Source organism: Borostomias antarcticus (genome assembly GCF_949987555.1).
Source record: "Borostomias antarcticus genome assembly, chromosome: 5".
Taxonomy (NCBI): domain Eukaryota; kingdom Metazoa; phylum Chordata; class Actinopteri; order Stomiiformes; family Stomiidae; genus Borostomias; species Borostomias antarcticus.
Window position 1 is genome coordinate 26,499,213 of NC_140238.1, and position 19,939 is coordinate 26,519,151.

General features: G+C 52.6%; 1 protein-coding gene across 1 annotated transcript in view; it reads left to right on the plus strand.

Annotated features, from left to right (window-relative positions):
- The window catches only part of caskin1 (CASK interacting protein 1), a gene marked incomplete at both ends in the record, with an annotated part of 61,437 nt that extends 44,670 nt beyond the window's left edge, over positions 1–16,767 (plus strand). The window contains 16 exons of the mRNA XM_084439038.1: positions 760–877; positions 3,532–3,762; positions 6,915–7,019; positions 7,616–7,734; positions 8,007–8,088; positions 8,487–8,596; positions 10,500–10,610; positions 11,697–11,798; positions 11,930–12,068; positions 12,347–12,493; positions 12,651–13,165; positions 13,346–13,987; positions 14,110–14,373; positions 14,824–15,340; positions 15,830–16,280; positions 16,671–16,767. Coding sequence (XP_084295164.1) covers positions 760–877; positions 3,532–3,762; positions 6,915–7,019; positions 7,616–7,734; positions 8,007–8,088; positions 8,487–8,596; positions 10,500–10,610; positions 11,697–11,798; positions 11,930–12,068; positions 12,347–12,493; positions 12,651–13,165; positions 13,346–13,987; positions 14,110–14,373; positions 14,824–15,340; positions 15,830–16,280; positions 16,671–16,767 — 3,750 coding nt within the window. The remainder of the gene's footprint in view (positions 1–759; positions 878–3,531; positions 3,763–6,914; positions 7,020–7,615; positions 7,735–8,006; positions 8,089–8,486; positions 8,597–10,499; positions 10,611–11,696; positions 11,799–11,929; positions 12,069–12,346; positions 12,494–12,650; positions 13,166–13,345; positions 13,988–14,109; positions 14,374–14,823; positions 15,341–15,829; positions 16,281–16,670) is intronic.
- Positions 16,768–19,939: the final 3,172 nt, after the last annotated feature.

The window sequence follows — 19,939 nt, forward strand, 5'->3', positions numbered from 1 at the left end:
ATACTGTACTATAAAGTTATTGATGTTGTTGTCCATATGTAGCCTGGTACGACCATCCCGTTCTCGCGAGCTCACATTCTGTTTCACTAACGCAGAACGGTCTGGCCTTCGCCTCCTCCAGAGCGATTATGCCAAAATCCAGACCATACCGGGCCAATCAGGGACTGCGTTTTAACTGCTGTTCCGCCCCACAGTGGAAAGCAGCCCCTGATTGGTTTGTGTCCCTGCCGCTCGCTAAACAAACATGGCGGCTCCCGAAGCAATGAGTGATAACGTTAACGTTAGAAGAATAAATCAGCTATAAGTGCAGTTATTGCAGAAATAGACTTAATCACTTAAACAAGAACAAGAGTATGCACTAGTGGAGTTTCTCGGTGGAAAAGACGTTTTTGCCGTTCTTCCGACTGGATTTGGCAAAAGTTTGCTGAACGCTCATTGGCTGAAGGTGTTTGTCTGTCAAGGCAAGTACCCCCTCCCACATAATCGCTCTCTAGCAAAGGCCAGACCGATATTGCAGAGCGAAGCAGTGAGCTCGCTAGATCGGGATGGTCATACCAGGCCATATGTATACTTTGATAAATACTACTGTAGAACATACTAAACATGTTGTTGTTGTGGTTAATATCCATATTTATGCTTTGATAGTTACTACTGTACTGTATATAGTAGATAGTGAACATCATGTTATTGTTCATATTTATACTTTGATGGATACTACAGTATTTAGTCGATAGTGAATATTTTGCGGTTCATCTTCAGGTTCTGGAACAGCACCCAGACGGACGCTGGAAGGGCTGTATCCATGACAACCGCACAGGAAACGACCGCGTGGGATACTTCCCTTCCACTATGGTGGAGGTGATCAGCAAGAGGACAGGTGTGTGTGTGTGTGTGCGTGTGTGTGTGAGCGTGTGTGTGTGAGCGTGTGTGTGAGCATGCACATGTGTGCGTGTGTCCGAATGGGTTGCGAGTGCACTATAACTCTAATGTAAAGACAGCAGGCAGGCCAGAATAAGCTCTCTAGACCAGACTGGACCAGACAGACTGGACCACCCAGCGCCTGCGACCGGGCATGCCCAGAACCCCGGGGCGGCAGAGGGGAGGAAGAGAGACAGTCAAGGAGAAAGGAGAGAGGGATGGAAGAAGAGAGACGCCGCAAGTGTGTCCGTACCTCGCCGACGCGTCTCCCCCGAGAGGAGTGCCCCGCGTCACGAGGAGGAAGTCGAGCTCCTCCCGACAACGCGGCAGACACGACTAGTCTGCAGCAGCGGTCTATAGCATGCGGTCTACACACAGTCCAGTCTAACGCAGGGTCTGTCCATCTCACAACCTCCGCCTGGACACAGAGAGGAGCCTCCTACCACAGCAGATTCTACTATAGTACCACCTGTTACCGTCACTACAGGGACGCCAGCGTGTCCCGGGGGGGGGGGTCCTGCGTCTTGGCTAGCTCCCGCCATCGCGCGGTCCTCTCTCTCCCCAGTCAGTCCCCCCCCGTCCCCCGTCCGTCCGTCCATCTCACACACCTCACAGGTGCACCGCCACGGCCAGGAGGGCTGTCCTCTGTATCTGTCTGTCTGTCCGTCCTCTGCGTGTGGACGTCTGTCTGTGTCCCATTCTCTCTCGCTGTGTCCCTCCAACGCTTCATCCCTCACAAACTCCCTCCTTCTCTCAGTCTCTCTCTCTCTCTTTCCCTCCCCGTCTCTCTCTCTCCATCTCTCTCTCTCTCTCTTTCCCTCCCCCGTCTCTCTCTCTCCGTCTCTCTCTCTCCCTCCCCCTGTCTCTCTCTCTCCATCCCTCCTCTCTCCCTCTCTTTCTCCATCTCTCTCTCCCTCCCTCTATCACTCTTTCTCTCTCTCTCTCTCTCTCTCTCTCTCTCTCTCTCTCCCTCCTTCCCTCCATCTCTCTCTCTCTTCAGTTGCTCTTGTGGTTTTCTATTGTTAAGACAGCTCTGTACTGTTTGTACACACAGGTACTGCAGTCCCACACATCTCCCACTGTTAGTCTGACTAATCACTGCCAGAGCCCATCCTCCCACACACACACACACACACACACACACACACACACACATTCCAGAGCACATCCTACACACACACACACACACACACACAAGGGCACACATGTACTGTATAAGCACATACGGTACACACACAGATTGAGCTTGGCAGCTTTGTGCAGTGATCTGGGACAACACAGTTGGTGTCCTCTCATACCGCTAAGCCCTCTACCCTCCCCAGCCCAGCCCCTCCCCCCTCTCTACCACCCCCACCCCCTCCCTCCTCTCTACCACCCCCACCCCCACCCTCCTCTCTACCACCCCCACCCCCACCCTCCTCTCTACCACCCCACTCCCTCCCTCCTCTCTACCACCCCTCCTCCCTCCCTCCTCTCTACCACCCCCACCCCCTCCCTACTCTCTACCACCCCACCCCCCTCCTCTCTACCACCCCCTCCCTCCTCTCTACCACCCCCACCCCCACCCTCCTCTCTACCACCCCCACCCCCACCCTCCTCTCTACCACCCCACTCCCTCCCTCCTCTCTACCACCCCTCCTCCCTCCCTCCTCTCTACCACCCCCACCCCCTCCCTACTCTCTACCACCCCACCCCCCCTGCTCTCTACCACCCCCTCCCTCCTCTCTACCACCTCACCCCCCCCCCTCCTCTCTAACACCCCCACCCCTCCCTCCTCTCTACCACCCCCCCCCCTCCTCTCTACCACCCCCACCCCACCTCCTCTCTAATACCCCAACCCCCCCCCCTCTCTACCACCCCCCTCTCTCCTCTCTACCACCCCACCCACCCTCCTCTCTACCAAATCCCCCCCTCCTCTACCACCCCAACCCCCCCCCTCTCTACCACCCCCCCTCTCTCCTCTCTACCACCCCACCTCCTCCTCCTCTCTACCACACCCCTCCCTCCTCTCTACCACCCCACCCCCCCCCTCCTCTCTACCACCCCTCCTCCCTCCTCTCTACCACCCCACCCCCCCCTCCTCTCTATCACCCCCCCCCCCCTCCCCCCTCTCTACAACCCCCACCCACTCCCTCCTCTCTACCACCCCTCTCATTGCCACTGATAGATCCTGCATGAATCTGGTAACTGAATCGTCACTACTGGTTCATCTGTATCAGTGATATGGTCTCTGCTTCCTCTCCACGTTTAGTCTGTCTCTTCTATTCCCTCTCACACTGATAGATCCTGCATGAATCTGGTAACTGTAACCTAACTACTGGTTCATCTCTATCAATGATATGGTCACTGTTCCCTCTCCACCTCTAGTCTCTCGTTTCTATCCCCTCCCCTCCTTTTCTGGCTCCACCTCTCCTCTCCTCCATTCTTTCCTGCCCTCTTTCCTCTCCTCCCTCCCATCTTTCTATCTTTAGTACCTCTCACATGATACCTCGTTGTTTGCGTTGTGATTTTCTGGATTTGTGTTGTTTTAATTTTCTTTTCTTTTCTCTTATGTGTATTTTCTTTTTGTCGCTGTCTGTGGTCGTTGTGTGTTGTCACGGTGATTGTGTCTAGGTATGGCCAGCACAGTCATTTGCACTCAACAGTTTCAAATGATACCGCTCGTTACGCCGGCAACGGTTGCCCCTGCCAACGCAGTAGTCAACGGCAACGACACCTTCCATCAGCTCCATATCCTGCCTCCTCCGCCTCCTCCTCCACCACATTCCCATCAGCCACTTTTCACTTCCTTTGGCTATAACAGGTCGCCCGTGACAACCCCGGGAGACACACCCACAGCCCCAGGTACACGCCCCCTCACAGTATTATTATTATTATTATTATATTATTATTATTATTATTATTATTATTATTATTATTATTATTATTAAAGCTTTAAGAGATGTTTTCATCATGTGACTTTTATAGCTAAAACCAACATAAAATCTGATTTGGTATTACAATGCTAAAGTGTGAAAGCATCTCTTTAAGTTATCTATAATTGATCTTAAGTTAATCACATTTTATCCATATTATTCATACAGTTTAAGTTTTTTTGGGTTGTTGGTGGTTATTGTTATTTTCACCTGAGCCTCAGACAGAGCAGTTGTTCTGGGGAGTTCACTGTGTTCAAGGGACTCTGGCTTAGATGAAGAGTGTACTGTATATTAAGTCAGGTTTAAAGCATTCATATTAAATCTGATTCAGATAAAGATTGTATAAAGTGTGATTAAGACTCATACTAAAGTTAAATAAATTAAACAGCATACTCAAGCTCTTGATGCTGGGTGATTTAATCAAACAGACAACTTTTTGGCCTAGCGGCCTTTGTCAAAGCCACAAGAAACAGACAACGTATTATAGACTGTACTATATATCAAACAGACAACATTTCATTCTAGCGGCCTTTGTCAAAGACCTTTGTCAAAGGCCACAAAGGCCACTAGACTGAAACATTGTCTGCTTGATTAAATCACCCAGGATCAAGAGCTTGAATGTGCGGTTTTATTTCTTTATCCCGTATATTTCACCCGTTACTGGCACCTCTCCAAGACTACGGTGTGCCTTTCCTTCCTTTTCCATTAACCTTAAGATTCATATTAAGTCTGGTTTAGATGAAGAGTACTGTACTGTATGCTGTATATTAAGAGTAAGAGTGTTTGTACACTCATCACAGTAGACAGGAGTAATACTATAATTTAATATTATTTAACTAAGTAAGTTACAGAAAGAAGCCCCAGTTTGGGGGTAAGTTAGCTGTAGAGTTCGTGACAGTGTGATCTGCCAGTGAGGAAAAGCTCTACATGTTATCACTCACACACTTCTGTTGGCCTGAGTTGGTTTGCGCTTGAGTTTGTCCTTGTTTCCTCCATTGTTCTTTCCAGTTCTCTCTGTCGCCCTCTCCCTGTAGCTCTCTCTCCTCTCCCTGTAGCTCTCTCTCCTGTCCCTGTAGCTCTCTCTCCTCTCCTTGTAGCTCTCTCCTCCCCCTGTAGCTCTCTGCCTCTCCCTGTAGCTCTCTGTCTCTCCCTGTAGCTCTCTCTCCTCTCCCTGTAGCTCTCTCTCCTCTCCCTGTAGCTCTCTCCTCCCCCTGTAGCTCTCTGTCTCTCCCTGTAGCTCTCTGTCTCTCCCTGTAGCTCTCTCTCCTCTCCCTGTAGCTCTCTGTCTCTCCCTGTAGCTCTCTCCTCTCCCTGTAGCTCTCTCTCCTCTCCCTGTAGCTCTCTCTCCTCTCCCTGTAGCTCTCTGTCTCTCCTTGCACCATGTTAAGGTACCCCTTTCCTTACCCACTCACGCACTCTCTCTCTCTCTCTCTCTCTCTCTCTCTCTCTCTCAAACACACACACACAAACACACACATACACGCGCACACACACACACATTCAGGCTGGGTGTGTGTCCTCCTGCTCCTGTCCCTGTGCTGCGGTCACGCCTGGCGGGTGTGTCAGTCTGGACTCCTCTCATTCTTGCTCTGTTAACCATGTCATCACTCACTGACTCAACCTGCCCCCATGTGTGTGTATGTGTGTGTGTGTGTGTGTGTGTGTGTGTGTGTGTGTGTGTAGGGGGGCGGTCACGGTGGGGTGTGTGTGTAAGCACTTGCGTGAGTGAGTGAGTGTTGTAACCCATAACCTGGCTACAGCCTTGAGATCCTCTCCTGTCCTGAGGTGTGATATGACCTCTTGGTGGGTCAAAGGTGAAAGGTCAGGTTCAAGGTCAGGTTAATATAGACGGAAGAAAGGACGTAGACGACATCAGAGAAACAGAGACATATCTGTCCTCCTTTCTGATGCTGCTAAGGAGGATAAAATGTTGAACTCCTCAAATGTCGTTTTCTCAGATAGCTCAGTCTGTCTGCCTGTCTAGTTAGAGAAGAAAGGGAAATAAGAAATCACTTTCGATTGTCCAGAGTTGTAGAATGTGCCGGCAGGTAAGGTTGCGTGCGTCTACGGTCTTCTCTCTCCTCTCTGCCATGTGTGTATTTGTGATGCCTTGAGCTCTAGTCATTGATAAACCATGTATACCGTAAGCTGTGTATGACGGTTTATAATGACCACACGGTGTCTCTCCTTCTCAACCACTCTCTCCAAATGCACTTCCCAAGTTCATAATACATAATATGAATCTACTTCTGCATATATAATCATATATCTGCATATATTATATATGTATGTTTATGTACATGTATGCATATATATGTGTCAATACACAGATATACATACACATTATTGATCTATTTATGTACTTTGGGTATATAAATGTTTTCATATATCTATGTATTATATATATGCTGTACAGTATATTTGCGTGTGATGTGTGTCTGTGTGAGTATGTGTGTGTGTGCGCGTGTGTGTGTGTGCGTAAAAGAGAGAGAGGACAGTGTGTATGAGTTTGCTAAAACTAAAACAGCAGACCAAGGAGAGGGTCCCTTTCTCTCCCCCACCCCCCTCCACCCCTACCCCCTGTTCCCTCCACCCTGCCGGCTCTTTCGGGTGTGGGTGGTGGTGGGGGGCTATTTGGGCAGGGGTTGACCCCCCACTCTCGGCACACAGACTTGACGAAAGAGCTAGCCATGAACTCCACTTTACGATTAGCAGGTGACCTACCTAGGATATACGTCTGGCCAAGTCCAGCCTATTGATATAACACAGTACATTCGGCAAGCTAGGCTAGCTACTGTAGTAGCAGTAGCATTGCCTACACTAGTTAAGTCCTGACCAGACTAGTTTAGCCCCATGGTATGGTTAAGCCCTACAAGCTGGGTAAGTCCTGGGGATCAGACATTAACACCACTCTGGCCCTGAGGATGAGCAATTAACGCTGGTCAACACTAGTTAATGCTAGCTAGCGCTCGTTTAGCTCGTGCAGGCCTAAAGGTTAGCGGTTAGCAGTTAACGCTTAGCGTCAGCTTAGCCGGTGGTAGTTAGCCTGGCTAGCGGCTAACGCTGGTTTCTGTGTTGAAGGTTCTCGCGGCTCAGAGGCCAGCCCTCACGGCTCCCCCACCCCGTCCGGCGGCCCCCAGGGCGGCTCCAGCGAGGAGATCTGGGTGCTGCGCAAGCCTGTGGCAGGTAACGCAGCGCTGCGCCCCGACCCCTGCCCCCCCCGACCTCTGAACCCTGACCCCTGAACCCCAACCCCTGCCATCCCTCCATCAAGAGCCGAGCTGAGCTGAGCCCGGGACAGCCCGTCCGCTGGCCGTGTGTGTAGGGCTGCAGTCATTTGCATGGGTCCCAAGTCTCTGTGTCTGTCAGATAGTCTGCCTGTGTGTGTGTGTGTGTGCGGGTGTATGCATGCGGGCGTGCGTGTTTGTGATTATGGCTGTATGTGTGTGTGTGTGTGTGTGTTAAGAGAAAGAGAGAGAGAAAGAGCGAGAGAAAAAGAGAGAGAGAAAGAGAGAGAGAGAAAGAGAGACATCAGGTTGTTGGATCTGTCCGTGTGTCCAGTCTGTCCGGTGTGTGTCCGTCTGTCACCCATCGACCATCCAGTCCATTCTGCTCATGCATCAGTGTGCAGCTCAACGCACAGCAGGAGAGGGATGCCTGTACACATGCTCCCTTGGCTTTCAGCTCAAACTGTTCTTTGCGTTGTGTGCGTGTGTGTGTGTGCGTGCTGTATGACTGTGTGTGTGTGTGTGTGTGTGTGTGTGTGTGTGTGTGTGTTGCAGGCGGAGACCGTAGTAGCCTGGGCAGTTCGGGCAGCGTGACAAGCGTGAGGTCATCAGGGAGTGGTCAGAGTGCCTGTAGCGCCGCCCACATCCTACACGCACAAGCTGAGGGCGTGAAGGTACCACACACACACACACACACACACACACACACACACACACACACACGCTTTAACTAACTCAGACACAAGCCAAGCCTTAACTCACACTGACCTGTCATGGCCATTCTGTCTTATCTATGCATCCTTACAGTCTGTGAAATGTACATCATTGTGGTAAAAACCAATCTCTATGGTAACGTGTGTGTATGTGCGCGTGTGTGTCTCTGTATGTGTGTGTGTGTGTGTGTGTGTGTGTGTGTGTGTGTGTGTGCGTGTGTGTGTGTGTGTAGCTCCTAGCGACGGTGTTATCCCAGTCAGCCAAAGCCAAGGAGCATCTTCTGGAGCAGTCCAAGTCTGTGGAGCAGTCTACAGGTACAGTAGGAGGGAGAATGATGGAGGGATGAGATAGAGGGAGGGGTGGAGGGAGAGGAGAGAGAGAGGGTGGACAGGGAGAGCCTCATGCTCAGAAGCACACACACACACACACATACACACACACAAACACAAACACACACAGCGTTATACCCACAGTTGGAAGAGATCTTGGCTGCTCTTTCAGACAGATGGCCAGACCAGCAAACGTGGGTGGAAGTGTAGGAGGTGTGTGATTGGTTAAGTGTAGGAGGTGTGTGATTGGTTAAGGAGGCTAGTTACTGATGAGAAAAAGAAAGTCAGGAAAGAGACGCGGTAGAAAGGCCCTGATAGGCTGACAGGCGGAGGGGTCAATATGATTGGTTGTGCTTGGCCAATAATACGTTTTGGTTCCCTAGGCTCGGCTTCATCCTCCCGTACGTCGAGCCAATCAGGTTGCCCTCTCCATGAAGCGCCACCTTATGATGCTACAGTGACCAGAAAGGGGGAGGGACAAGGAGAAGGGAAGGTAAGACAGCCCCATGTACAATTTCCTCCCACTCTCTATCTCTCTCTCGCTCACACACACACACACACACACATATTTACACACACACACACACACACACACACACACACACACACACACAGCTCACTGCCATCCTCTCCTCACTGCTCCTAGACAGGATGTAGTTTCACTGTCTCCTCCACACTAAAGCTCTCTGTCACACACACACACACACGCGTGCACGCGCACGCACGCACACACTCACGCACACACACACGCACACACACACACTCAGGATGCTGTCCCAGCGCTTTCTCTCTCAACTGGCCTCATCTGTGCTGCGGGTATTTGGCTGCAGCCATGACACGGTGAGTGTGTGTGTGTGTGTGTGTGTCTTTGCATCCAGAGAGAGAGAGAGAGAGAGAGAGAGATTGTGTCCTTTCCTCTGTTAGGTATGCTCTATCCATTCTTTTCAGTTGCAGCTTCTATCTTCTTCTTCTTCTTCTCCTCCTCCATTGCACTTTTACTTCATTTACCTCATGCTGGATGTATTTTCTGTTCAGTGACTGGGAGAGAAACTCCAGACATCTCTGCGTTAGCTCTGCAGCTAAGAGGGATGTGAGATGACACAGCCTAAACCTAGCGTGTATAGTTGAAGCCACGGATAGGTGGCTAAGTGTGTGTGTGTGTGTGTGTGTGTGTGTGTCCGTGCATGTGCGTGTGTGTGTGCATGTCCTACCAGGAGCTGCGCTCGGCAGTGTTTGTGCGTGTGTGTGTGTGTGTCCTGCCAGGAGCTGCGCTCGGCAGTGTGTGTGTGTGTGTGTGTGTGTGTGCATGTGCATGTGTGTGTGTGTGTCCTGCCAGGAGTTGCGCTCGGCAGTGTGTGTGTGTGTGTGTGTGTGTGTGTGTGTGTGTGTGTGCGGCGTGGGAGGACAGGCAGGATATGGGAGAAACTGTCAGCGCATACCAAGAATGTGCTTAAGCTGCAGTGCCTTACTCCTCGATGGCACAGGTGTGTGTGTGTGTGTGTGTGTGTGTGTGTGTGTGTGTGTGTGTGTGTGTGTGTTTGTGTGTGTCTGCTTGAGCACGATACTGTGCAGTCATCTAGAGAGCGTATTATTCCTATAGCAGACCAGAGTTTGCGATGCATGACATGTGTGCGTGCGTTTGTGTGTGTGTGTGTGCGTTTGTGTGTGTGTGTGTGTGTAAGCCAGGTTCTCCCAGCCATCTGTCAGCTACTGTCCCCCCCTCCTCCCTCCATCTCCCCCTCCGTGTGACCAGCGCTGACCGCGCCTCGCCCGCTGTGGTGTGAGTGGAGAGGGGAGGGGGGAGGAGGGGAGAGAGGGGTGCTCCCAGGGAGAGGGGGAGAGAGGGGGAGAGAGGGACCATCCATTTGTTCGGCCTGCCGGGGACGAGCTTCGGTGAGAGAACGGTGGTGTTTGTGAGAGCGTGTGACGTGCGTGCGAGAGTTCAGGTCCGTTCAGCGTCACAGAAGGTTCGGACGTATAGAAACCCGGAGGGCGGTGGAGGTGTCTTGACCGCCACGGAGCCATAGGAACTCTAGACATATCTGTGAGTGACGTCAATACCGGACCATATCTGTGAATGGGACGCAGTAGCCGTGATCCAGTCAGCCTTCTCTAGCATGTCTGGGTGCTCTCTGATGCCACTCGGTGGCCAGGAAATGCCAGTGCAGAACATTCAAGATCATGCGTAGGCTAGACACTTTGGCATAGCAACTTAAAGTGGTTCACCGTCCGTGACCATAACATGAAATGAGAAGCGGTCGAGACAGGAAACCACTTCACCAGAAACCACTCTGCAGCCAATCGCAGCAACCGATCTCTCTCCAGCCCCTCATTGCCAATAAGCAGAGAGACAGAGGCCGAGCCAGTGACAGAATGCCACCTGTGTTCTCTCCTAGAGCTCAGAGGCTGTTATCCAATGGCTGGGTGAGTTTCAGCTGCAAGTCTACGCTCCAAACTTCGTCAGCGCCGGCTATGACTTACCCACCATTAGCCGAATGACCCCGGAGGTAAGGTACCCTGACCTCCGACCCTGACCTGTAACCCTGCTACTACCAACCACCGTTCAGTCTGACCTTGCACTCTCACTGGTGTGGGGCACCCTGCCACCCCCTGCACCAACCAATCAGCAGTCACTGCATGCCCGAGGCCTCGACTTTGATTGGCCAGAAGATTGGCTAACCCATCAACCTTTGCCTCAGATAGCCAGACATGGCCAAAACCTGACCTCATCTTTGTTGTACTCCTGAGAACTGTCAGTGTGTGCCTCCGTGTGCCTGTGTGTGTGTGTGTGTGTGTGTGTGTGTGTGTGTGTGTGTGTGTGTGTGTGTGTGTGTGTGTGTGTGTGTGTGTGTGTGTTGTGTGTCTGTGTCTGTGTGTCTACTGTACTGTACCTCCAGTATTACACATGCAACCGATGAACGAAAGAGCTAAAATAACAAATAATGACGTTTGGCTTTTTGTCATTGACACCAGACTAATGGAAATCCTATCTGTCGACGTAAACATGGCTCTCAGAGGCTGCAGATACCAAACTGGCATGATGAAACACAGTAACTTAGCTAGAAGCAGAGAATGACCTCAACTAATACACGTCAGCAAGGATTAGAGGGAGGTTTGACTTGGGCAACATTTAAAGCAGAGCTTAGGAGATGATGTGGAAAAAGGCTTCTTTCTCACTGCAAACATGCTTTCGCTTTTCGCCTCAATTTCTTTGGAGACATTTGCATTGCCTTTCTTTCCGTTGCAATGATCATACATTCATATGGACATATGGACACTGTGTCTGTGTCTGTCTGTGTTGTGTACGTCTTATGTGTTTTTGATGTGTGTGTGTGTGTGTGTGTGTGTGTGTGTGTGTGTGTGTGTGTGTGTATGTGTGTGTGTGTGTGTGTGTGTGCGTGTGTGTGTGTGTGTGTGCAAGAGAGATGGTACGTTGCTGTGTATTGGCTTATTTGGTGTGTGTGTGTGAGAGAGAGAGAGGGAGAGAGAGAGAGAGAGAGAGAGAGATGGATGATGGATGGTGTGTGTTGTTGTAGGTGGTAGGTGTCTAATTAGGCTTCTTTGGTGGTGTGTGTGTACGCGCGCCTTCCTAGGATCTCACGGCCATTGGGGTGACCAAGCCTGGCCATCGCAAGAAGATGACCTCAGAGATCAACAAGCTCAGTGTCACTGAGTGGCTCCCGGACCAGAAACCTGTGAGTAATGCACTCACACGTGTTGTCTGTGTGCGTGTGCGTGTTGTCTGTGTATGTGTGTGTGTGTGTGTGTGTGTGTGTGTGTACACTACCACTGCTGGTGAATGACCCAGATGTCTGTGTTCCTATAGGCTAACCTGGCTGAGTGGCTGTCTCTGATTGGTCTGAGCCAGTACCACCAGGTGTTGGTGCAGAATGGCTATGAGAACATCGACTTCATCACTGACATCACCTGGGAAGACCTGCAGGAGATAGGCATCAACAAACTGGGTAAGATACACACATGCACACACGCACGCACACACACATACATACACATACACACACACACACACACACACACACACACACACACACATATTTCGTATCTTTGCAATCTTGGATGGTTTTAGATTTTTTGCAGTAAATTCTCACACAAACAACTCTACACACACTCCTCACAACCACACACACACACACACACACACACACACTCCTCACAACCACACACACACACACACACACACAAACACACACACACACACACACACACACCGGTCTCCCTCCAGGCCACCAGAAGAAGCTGATGCTGGCGGTGAAGCGTCTGGCTGAGATGCAGCATGGCTCCGAGGGGCGGGGCTCCCTCAGGAAGAAGCCCCCGCCCCTCACACAGCAACAGGAAGTCATGTCCATCGAGAGCCCGCCCCCAGAGAGCGGTGAGTTCAAACTAGGTTCCGGTCCGTTCTACCGGGAAGACTTCTGGGTTTGGATCTTTCTATGTAAAGAGTATTTGAGTCAGAGTACGTTGATTAAATGTATAATAATTATTCTTCTTAAACATCCAGATATTGTCTTCTGTCTGTCTCTCTCCAGAAGTCATGTCCCCCAAGTTGAGCACGTTCCAGGACAGCGAGCTGAGCTCCGAGCTGCAGAGCGCCATGACCCAGCCAGGGCCAGAGGTGAAAGGTCAGCGAACACGCAGCCTCAGCAAGGATCATGAGGAGGTGGCGACCGGGGGAGGAGGAGGAGGAGGAGGAGGAGGGGGGGCAGGGGGAGGAGGAGGAGGAGGAGGAGGAGGAGGGGGGGGGACAGGGGGAGGACCCCCCAGGAAGGAAGCTCGGACCATGAGACAGAGCAGTCAGGGCGGGCAGAGAGGCGCCGCGTCGTCCTCGCAGGGCAAGCCGCGCCACGCCCACTCCCAGCCCGCGCCCCCCTACACGCCCCCGCACACCCCCACCAAGGCCAAGCCCTCCCCCGGCCCCGCCCAGGGCGCCGCCTCCCCCCAGGTCAAGCCCAAGCCTGCCCCCCAGCTCATCCAGGGGGAGAGGCCCCAGTCCCCCCGCTCGCACGCCAAGTCCCCCACTCAGCGCGGGGCCCCCGGCAGCGCGGCCCAGCCTCAGCCCCAGCCCCAGCCTTCTCCTCAGCCCCAGCCTCAACCCCAGCCTCAGCCATCTCCCCAGCCCCAAACACAGCCCCAACCCCAGCCCCAGCCCCAGCCTCAGCCTCAGCCTCAGCCTCAGCCTCAGCCACAGCCACAGCCTCAGCCTCAGCCTCAGCCCCAGCCCCAGACCCAGCCCCAGACCCAGTCCGTGGAGGTCGGGGAGGGCCCCTCGCCCCAGGTGTCCGTCCCCCTCCTGTGCCTGCCCCCGGAGGCCGACGCGGGCGACAGAGACGGGGGGGAGCCCTCAGCCCTCCAGAAGAAGCGAGCGCAGAGCCTGAACCGCTACTTGGCGTCGGACGGGGACGGCGAGGAGCGGGGCGCGGCGGGGCCCCACTCCGGCGGTGGCGGTGGCGGTGGCGGCGGCGGCGGCCCGGGGAAGTACGCCACGGTGACGCACCGGGTGAGCCGCAGCAACTCCGTCCGCAACCAGGACAAGAACGTCAACCGCAGCCAGTCGCAGTCCTTCGCCCTGCGGCAGAAGAAGAAGGGCCCGCCCCCTCCGCCGCCAAAGCGCTCCAGCTCGGCCATCACCAGCCCCAACAACAACCTGGCCGAGGTCAACGCCCAGGCGCCGCCGCACGCGCACGGCGGGCTGCTGGACGTGCCCTTCCTGACCCAGCGGCGGGCCAGCGACCTGGGCGTCTCGGGGGAGAAAGCCGCCGTGGACACGGTCAGCGCCGGGAGCGTGAGGAGCATCGCCGCCATGCTGGAGATGTCATCCATCGGGGGCGGGGCCAAGGGCATGATTCTGCAGAGGAACTTCCTGCAGGTGTGTGTGTGTGTGTGTGTGTGTGTGGGTGTGTGTGTGTGTGTGTGTGTGTATGTGTATAAGTGCATGATGTATAAGTGTAAGTGTGTTATATAACACTAGCCCTCTTTGTCTGTGCTCAGGTGGGGAAGCCGAGAGACGCCATTGGTCTGGACGGGGAAGTGGTCAACCGACGACGGACCATCAGCGGTCCCGTTACCGATCTGGTGGCTGCTGCCAGAAGAGGCCCCGCCCCCGAGCCCGCCCCCGCCTCCCAGGTCTCCTCCCCTTACCCCCCCTCCTCCCCCCAGCCCAGCTCCGCCGGCAGCTCAGCCGAAAACCTCCCGTTCGCGGACGAGGGCAGTCTGACCATCAGGCGCCAGGGACGAGGGGACGGAGAGGGAGAGGTAGGGGACAGGACGCCTTTATCACTACTGTAGACCTGAAGTTCTGAAGCTGTCCTTACTCAGATCTGTCTCAGGCCTAACTGTAACTGTCAGATGTCAGATACTGTAACTGTCACTTCATCATATCTGGCCAGTCTTGCCTCCTACTGTTATTTCCTCTAGATTGACTGTATTACAGTTTATCGGGATATTTTAACTTGACTTAACTAGATAAAAGTTTTGTTTCTGGCGTGCCCTGGGTGGCTCATCGGGCTAAGGCGCATACCAGACGGCTGGTCCTAACCATAGCGGCGCCGGTTCAAATCCAGCCCAGGCCATGTGCTGCCCGTCCTCCCCTCTCTCTCTCTCACACCTTTTCCTGTCCATCTACACTGTCCTATATAATAAAGCAGAAATGCATCTTTAAATATATCTTTAAAAATAAACATATATAATATATGTAACATATATAACATATATAATATCTGTGTCCAGGGTGAGGGCGAAGGCATGCACAGAGACGGCGTGTACACCGAGGAAGAGCTGTCCCGGGTGGACGCCACGGCAACGCTAAAGCGCCGCCCCCGCGGGTCCAGGCCCCACCCCAACGGCGCCCGCTTCACCCTGACGGAGTCGTCCACCGTCAAACGGCGGCCCAAGAGCCGCGACAAGGAGCCCGAGGGCTTGGCGGAGATGGGCGGCGAGCCCGACGGCGCGCCTTACGAGAACGGCACGTCGACCGTCAGGCGCCGACCGTCGACGGACACGGGCGGGCCGCAGCAGCAGCCCCACGTCCAGGGCCCCGTCCCCCGCAGGAACAGTTCTGATCTAGGGGCGCCGGGCGGAGCCGAGCCGGGGAGGAAGCCCAAACCCCCCGTCTCCCCCAAACCCGTCCTGGCCCAGATGAAACGGCAGCCTCAGAACCCCCCGCACCACGCCTCCTCCAAGAGGGTCCCTCTGCCGGGACCAGGCACCCCGTGCAGCCCAGGTACTGCGTGCGTGTGTGTGTGTGTGGGTGTGTGTGTGTGTGTGTGTGTGTGTGTGTGTGTGTGTGTGTGTGTGTGTGTGTGTGTGTGTGTGTGTCACAGGTTGCTATGAGGTGCCATATGGGCTATAATTCAAACGTGCCTCTCACATACACACACATTACCTCTCACATACACACAGTTGCATCTCACATACACACAGTTGCCTCTCACATACATTCGATTCCATGGCGTGGTGGGCAGTATTTATACTGAGGAGTGAGTTTAACCAATGCAACTCGGTTACATGTGCGCATGCTTGTGTGTATGTGTGTGTGTGTGTGTGTGTGTGTGTACCTTTACATATGGTATATAAGTCTGTATGTTGTATGTTGCATCTGTATGTTGCCCCTTATCTCTCTATCTCTCTCTCTCCTTTTCTCTCTCTCTCTCTCTCTCTCTCCTTCTGTCTCCTCTTCTCCTTCCTTCCCTCCCCCTCTCCCTCTCTCCAGGGGAAGGTAAGAAGATACCTCCCCCGGTCTCTCCCAAACCAGCCCCTCCTCCCACTGCCCCCAAACCAGCCAAAATCCTCCAGTCCATCACCACCCCTCCGTCCCCCACCGCCTCGCCCTTCCCGGCCAAGCAGCCCTCCCCCCCCTCCTCCTCCAGCACCCCCAACTCCTCCTCCAAGCCCCCCAGTCCCCCGGCCCAGAGCCCCCACACCCCGCAGACCCCCACCACCCCGCAGACGCCCCTCACCCCCACTCCCACCCCCCCGCCCGTCAAACCCCCCCGCTCCTCCATCGGGGGCGTGTCGGTGGACGGCGGACACGCGGGAGGGGGCGTGGCGGTGGGCGCGGCGCCCGCGGAGGCGGGGTCAGAGTCGGCGCACCAGAAGCTGGAGGAGACGAGCGCCTCGCTGGCCGCTGCCCTGCAGGCGGTGGAGGAGAAGATACGGGAGGAGTGAGTCGCGCACACACACACACACACACACACACACAGTACACACACATACTGTACACACACACACACACATACACGTACATACTGTACACACACACACACACATAAATACTGTACACACACACACACGCGCACACACACATACATACTGTACACACACGCACACACACACACACACACATACAGGCACATACGCACACACGAGCACACACACACACACGCACACACATCCATGCACACCCATGCACACATGTACAGTCTTACAACTCACTAACTTAACTCACTTATTGTTTTTAAGTTATTGACCATTGTGCTTGTATGTGTGTGTGTGTGTGTGTGTGTGTGTGTGTGTGTGTGTGTGTGTGTGTGTGTATGTGCGCGTGCGAGCAGTTCCGCAGCCGAGGAGAAGACCACAGTCAGCATCCTTGACGACATCGGCAGCATGTTCGATGACCTGGCCGACCAGCTGGACGCCATGTTGGAGTAACCACGACGACTGGCCAGGTCACCGTGGCGACAAGGCCTCCGGACCCCGCGGGGCGCAAGGGCACAACGGTCCTCTTCCTCCACCCCTCCTCCTCCTCCTCATCCCTCTCTCTCCTCCGTCACTCTCGTCTGTCCCGGAAAGAGGACATCCTCCCTTCTCCTGCCATCCTCCTCTCCTCCGCCCGCACGGTCAAGGTCAGCGGCTCTGACCTTGACTGAGACAGGGTTGAAGTACGAGAGAGAGAGGGAGAGAGAGAGAGAGAGAGAGAGAGGAGCGGAGAGATGGACACTACAGGGGATGGAGAGAAAGAGACTTGGAAAGAGACAACCGGGGACAGAGAGAGAGAGAGAGAACAGCGGGGGTCTTAGAAGAGAACCCGAGTCTTTTAGAACTCCTTTAGTCCACGCGGACTCCTCACGCTGTCATGGCAACCCGACAAAGAACATTGAAAAACAAAAATCATTTACTGAATTCTACTATGGTATGTGTACATTGTTAGCATGAAGAGAGTTTATATCTACTGAAAAAAAAAGTCTCCTTGCAGAGAGTCATGCATTAGTACAGTAATATATACAGTATATATATAAATATAGATATTTTATTGGATGTCTTGATTCTCTGTGGAATGGTGGTGTTGTGACGTTTCTGACTTGGTGGAATTTTCTGTGACCAAAACGGGACTCTGCTTCTGACCTGAGGTGTGTGCGCGTGTGCGTGTGCGTGTGTGTGTGTGTGTGTGTGTGTGGGATGGCGGAACACTGGTATGTGTGTTCTAGAACCCTGGGTTCAATCATAAAGGTCTATGGATTGAATGGCAGAACTCCAGGAGTATTCCCTGAAGATTCATAGGGTGACATTTCCCTGCTCTCAGAGCCAGAAACCTTCACTCATCCTGATAGCCATGTCACACACCTCAACCCCCCATGGCCCCCCACCTCTGGAGAAGCACAAAGACCCACAGAGCCCAGCTGCACACATGGGGGTGGGGGGGGGGGGAGGGGGGGCGGCTCTACCCAGGTAGGCTTTGGGAGAGTGGGGATCGGGAGAAGGGGGAGGTCTGGGTTTCGAAGGGTTCGGGGTTGGGAGAGTGGGGCCTAGGGGAAGGGGGAGGTCTGGGTTTCAAAGGGGTCGCGGTTGCACGCTACCTCCACTGCACAATACCAAGGTTCTATAAGGGGCGGAGCAGTGTAGAATAAGGACCAATGGAAGTGAGATTGATGTAAGGGTTTTGATGATGTAATTATGAACCGTAGAGTAACCAACTCCAACTCTTTTATTCTTCAATGCCTCTCACTTTTTCTCTCCTTTTTTTAAATTTATTTTCCTGTGTTTTTCTTTTTCTTTCTTTCTTTCTTTCTTTCTTTCTTTCTTTCTTTCTTTCATTCTTTCTATCTTTCCTTCTTTCTTTCTTTCTTCTTGTCCCGTTTCTGTCTCTTTCTATCTCTCTCTCTCTCTCTAATGTATCTCTCTCTTTCTCTCTGCTCATCCTCCCTTTCACACTCTCCCTATAACCAGCCCTCATGTTGCCATGACAATCTCCGCCATCACCATGATAATCACTATGGTTACTATACGAGGTGTTGCCGTGCCGATATGTTCCTGAGAGGAATATGTGTTAAGAACATGAATGAATAATGTTATCGTGACGTTACAATAAGGTTCTCAAGCCAACCATAAACCTCAACATGGCACAACAGTAGGATGAGGCACCATACAGACAGCACTCCATATTGTTCCATAGCAGCTTCTCCTTACTAAGAGTTCCGAAAATAGTTGTGATATTTAAGTTATGGACATATATAGATTATATATATGGATATTTGCAAAAAAGAAGTATTTAATGCCATCCTGAAGGCTTTTTCAGAGTGAACTGCAGCTCATCAGTGTCATGTCATTTCCTTATTGACTATAAGATAATGAATTACTGTAAAATATCATATTTAGAGTTTTTTATGTCAAGGGAGCTTTTTTTCCGCCTGTGTGTGTTCAGGCGTGACAGCTTGTCATTGTATGAGTACTCCTGTTGTTTTGTTCATTAGTACTTTATAGAATGTTCCGTTTCATTCTTAAACACGTGCCTTGCTTTGTGGCTCTGTTCTGATTGGCTGGGGCTGGGTGGGCTCGTCTGTCTGTGTGTCTGTCGAGCAGTCTTCCCTACCGGACACAGTCTGGGAATTCACAAGGGAGATGTCATCCATCTCCCCCCAGACAAACTGACCTGGCCCACGCTAAACACACCTTAACATCTGTTACTGCTCTGGGTGTGGTGGTCAGAATCGCACAACTCAACGTCAATTCACTCCCCTGGTGTATTAAAGTGGACTTCTACAGTAGAGTGCATGCTTCATTGTCAGCATGTTGACTAGGCATCAGAGGGGTGTGAACTTGATCTGGTACAGATATACTCTCAACACCCCCTGAGTGGACAGTAATACTGTTATGGTATGTTGACCCACTCTTCATTGGGCTCCTCTCCTGTCTCACTTAGTAAAATGACTTCAGTCACTTCTTCCAGACGCCAATAAGAGGACCATTGTTCTCTCCCTCTCTTCCTGTCTCTGTCCCTTCCCGGCCAATGAACTGAGTGGGCCAGGAAGTAGGCGTGTCTGTGTGGGACAGGTCAGGGGTCAGGCATGTGTCTGTGATGTGGCACCCCTCATCTCTCTCGCCCCTGCGTGTGTGTATATAGCTGGATGTTTGTCGCAGTAAAACTTTGTCCCTTTTTTTAAAAGATTCCCCTTCATGGGTCTAGTCCTGATTCTGGTTGTTTGTATGGTGGTCGGAATTACCTTTTGAGGGTGGGTTAGGGTTAGGGTGGTCTGTGGGGGGGGGGGGGGGTAAAATAGATCAATATTGAAAATGGCGGAAAGTGATGGCCAAACGTGTCGTGGAGCAGCAAAGTACTGTTCATTTGATTTTTTTTTTTTTGATTTTTTTTACATCAAAGACTTTTATTTTCGCCTGTTCGCATCGAGACCTGATTTGTCTCTACCCTGCAGTGAGTGTGTGTGTGTGTGTGTGTGTGTGTGTGTGTGTGTGCGCGCAGGCTGTGTTGTGTATCGCTCTGCTGTTGACTGTATGAAGCCTGTGTGTGTAATGGCGATGGAACAGTGGTGTGCTTGCAGTGACTGCATCTATGGCCATCTGCTCTGAGTAAATAAATGTTCTATAC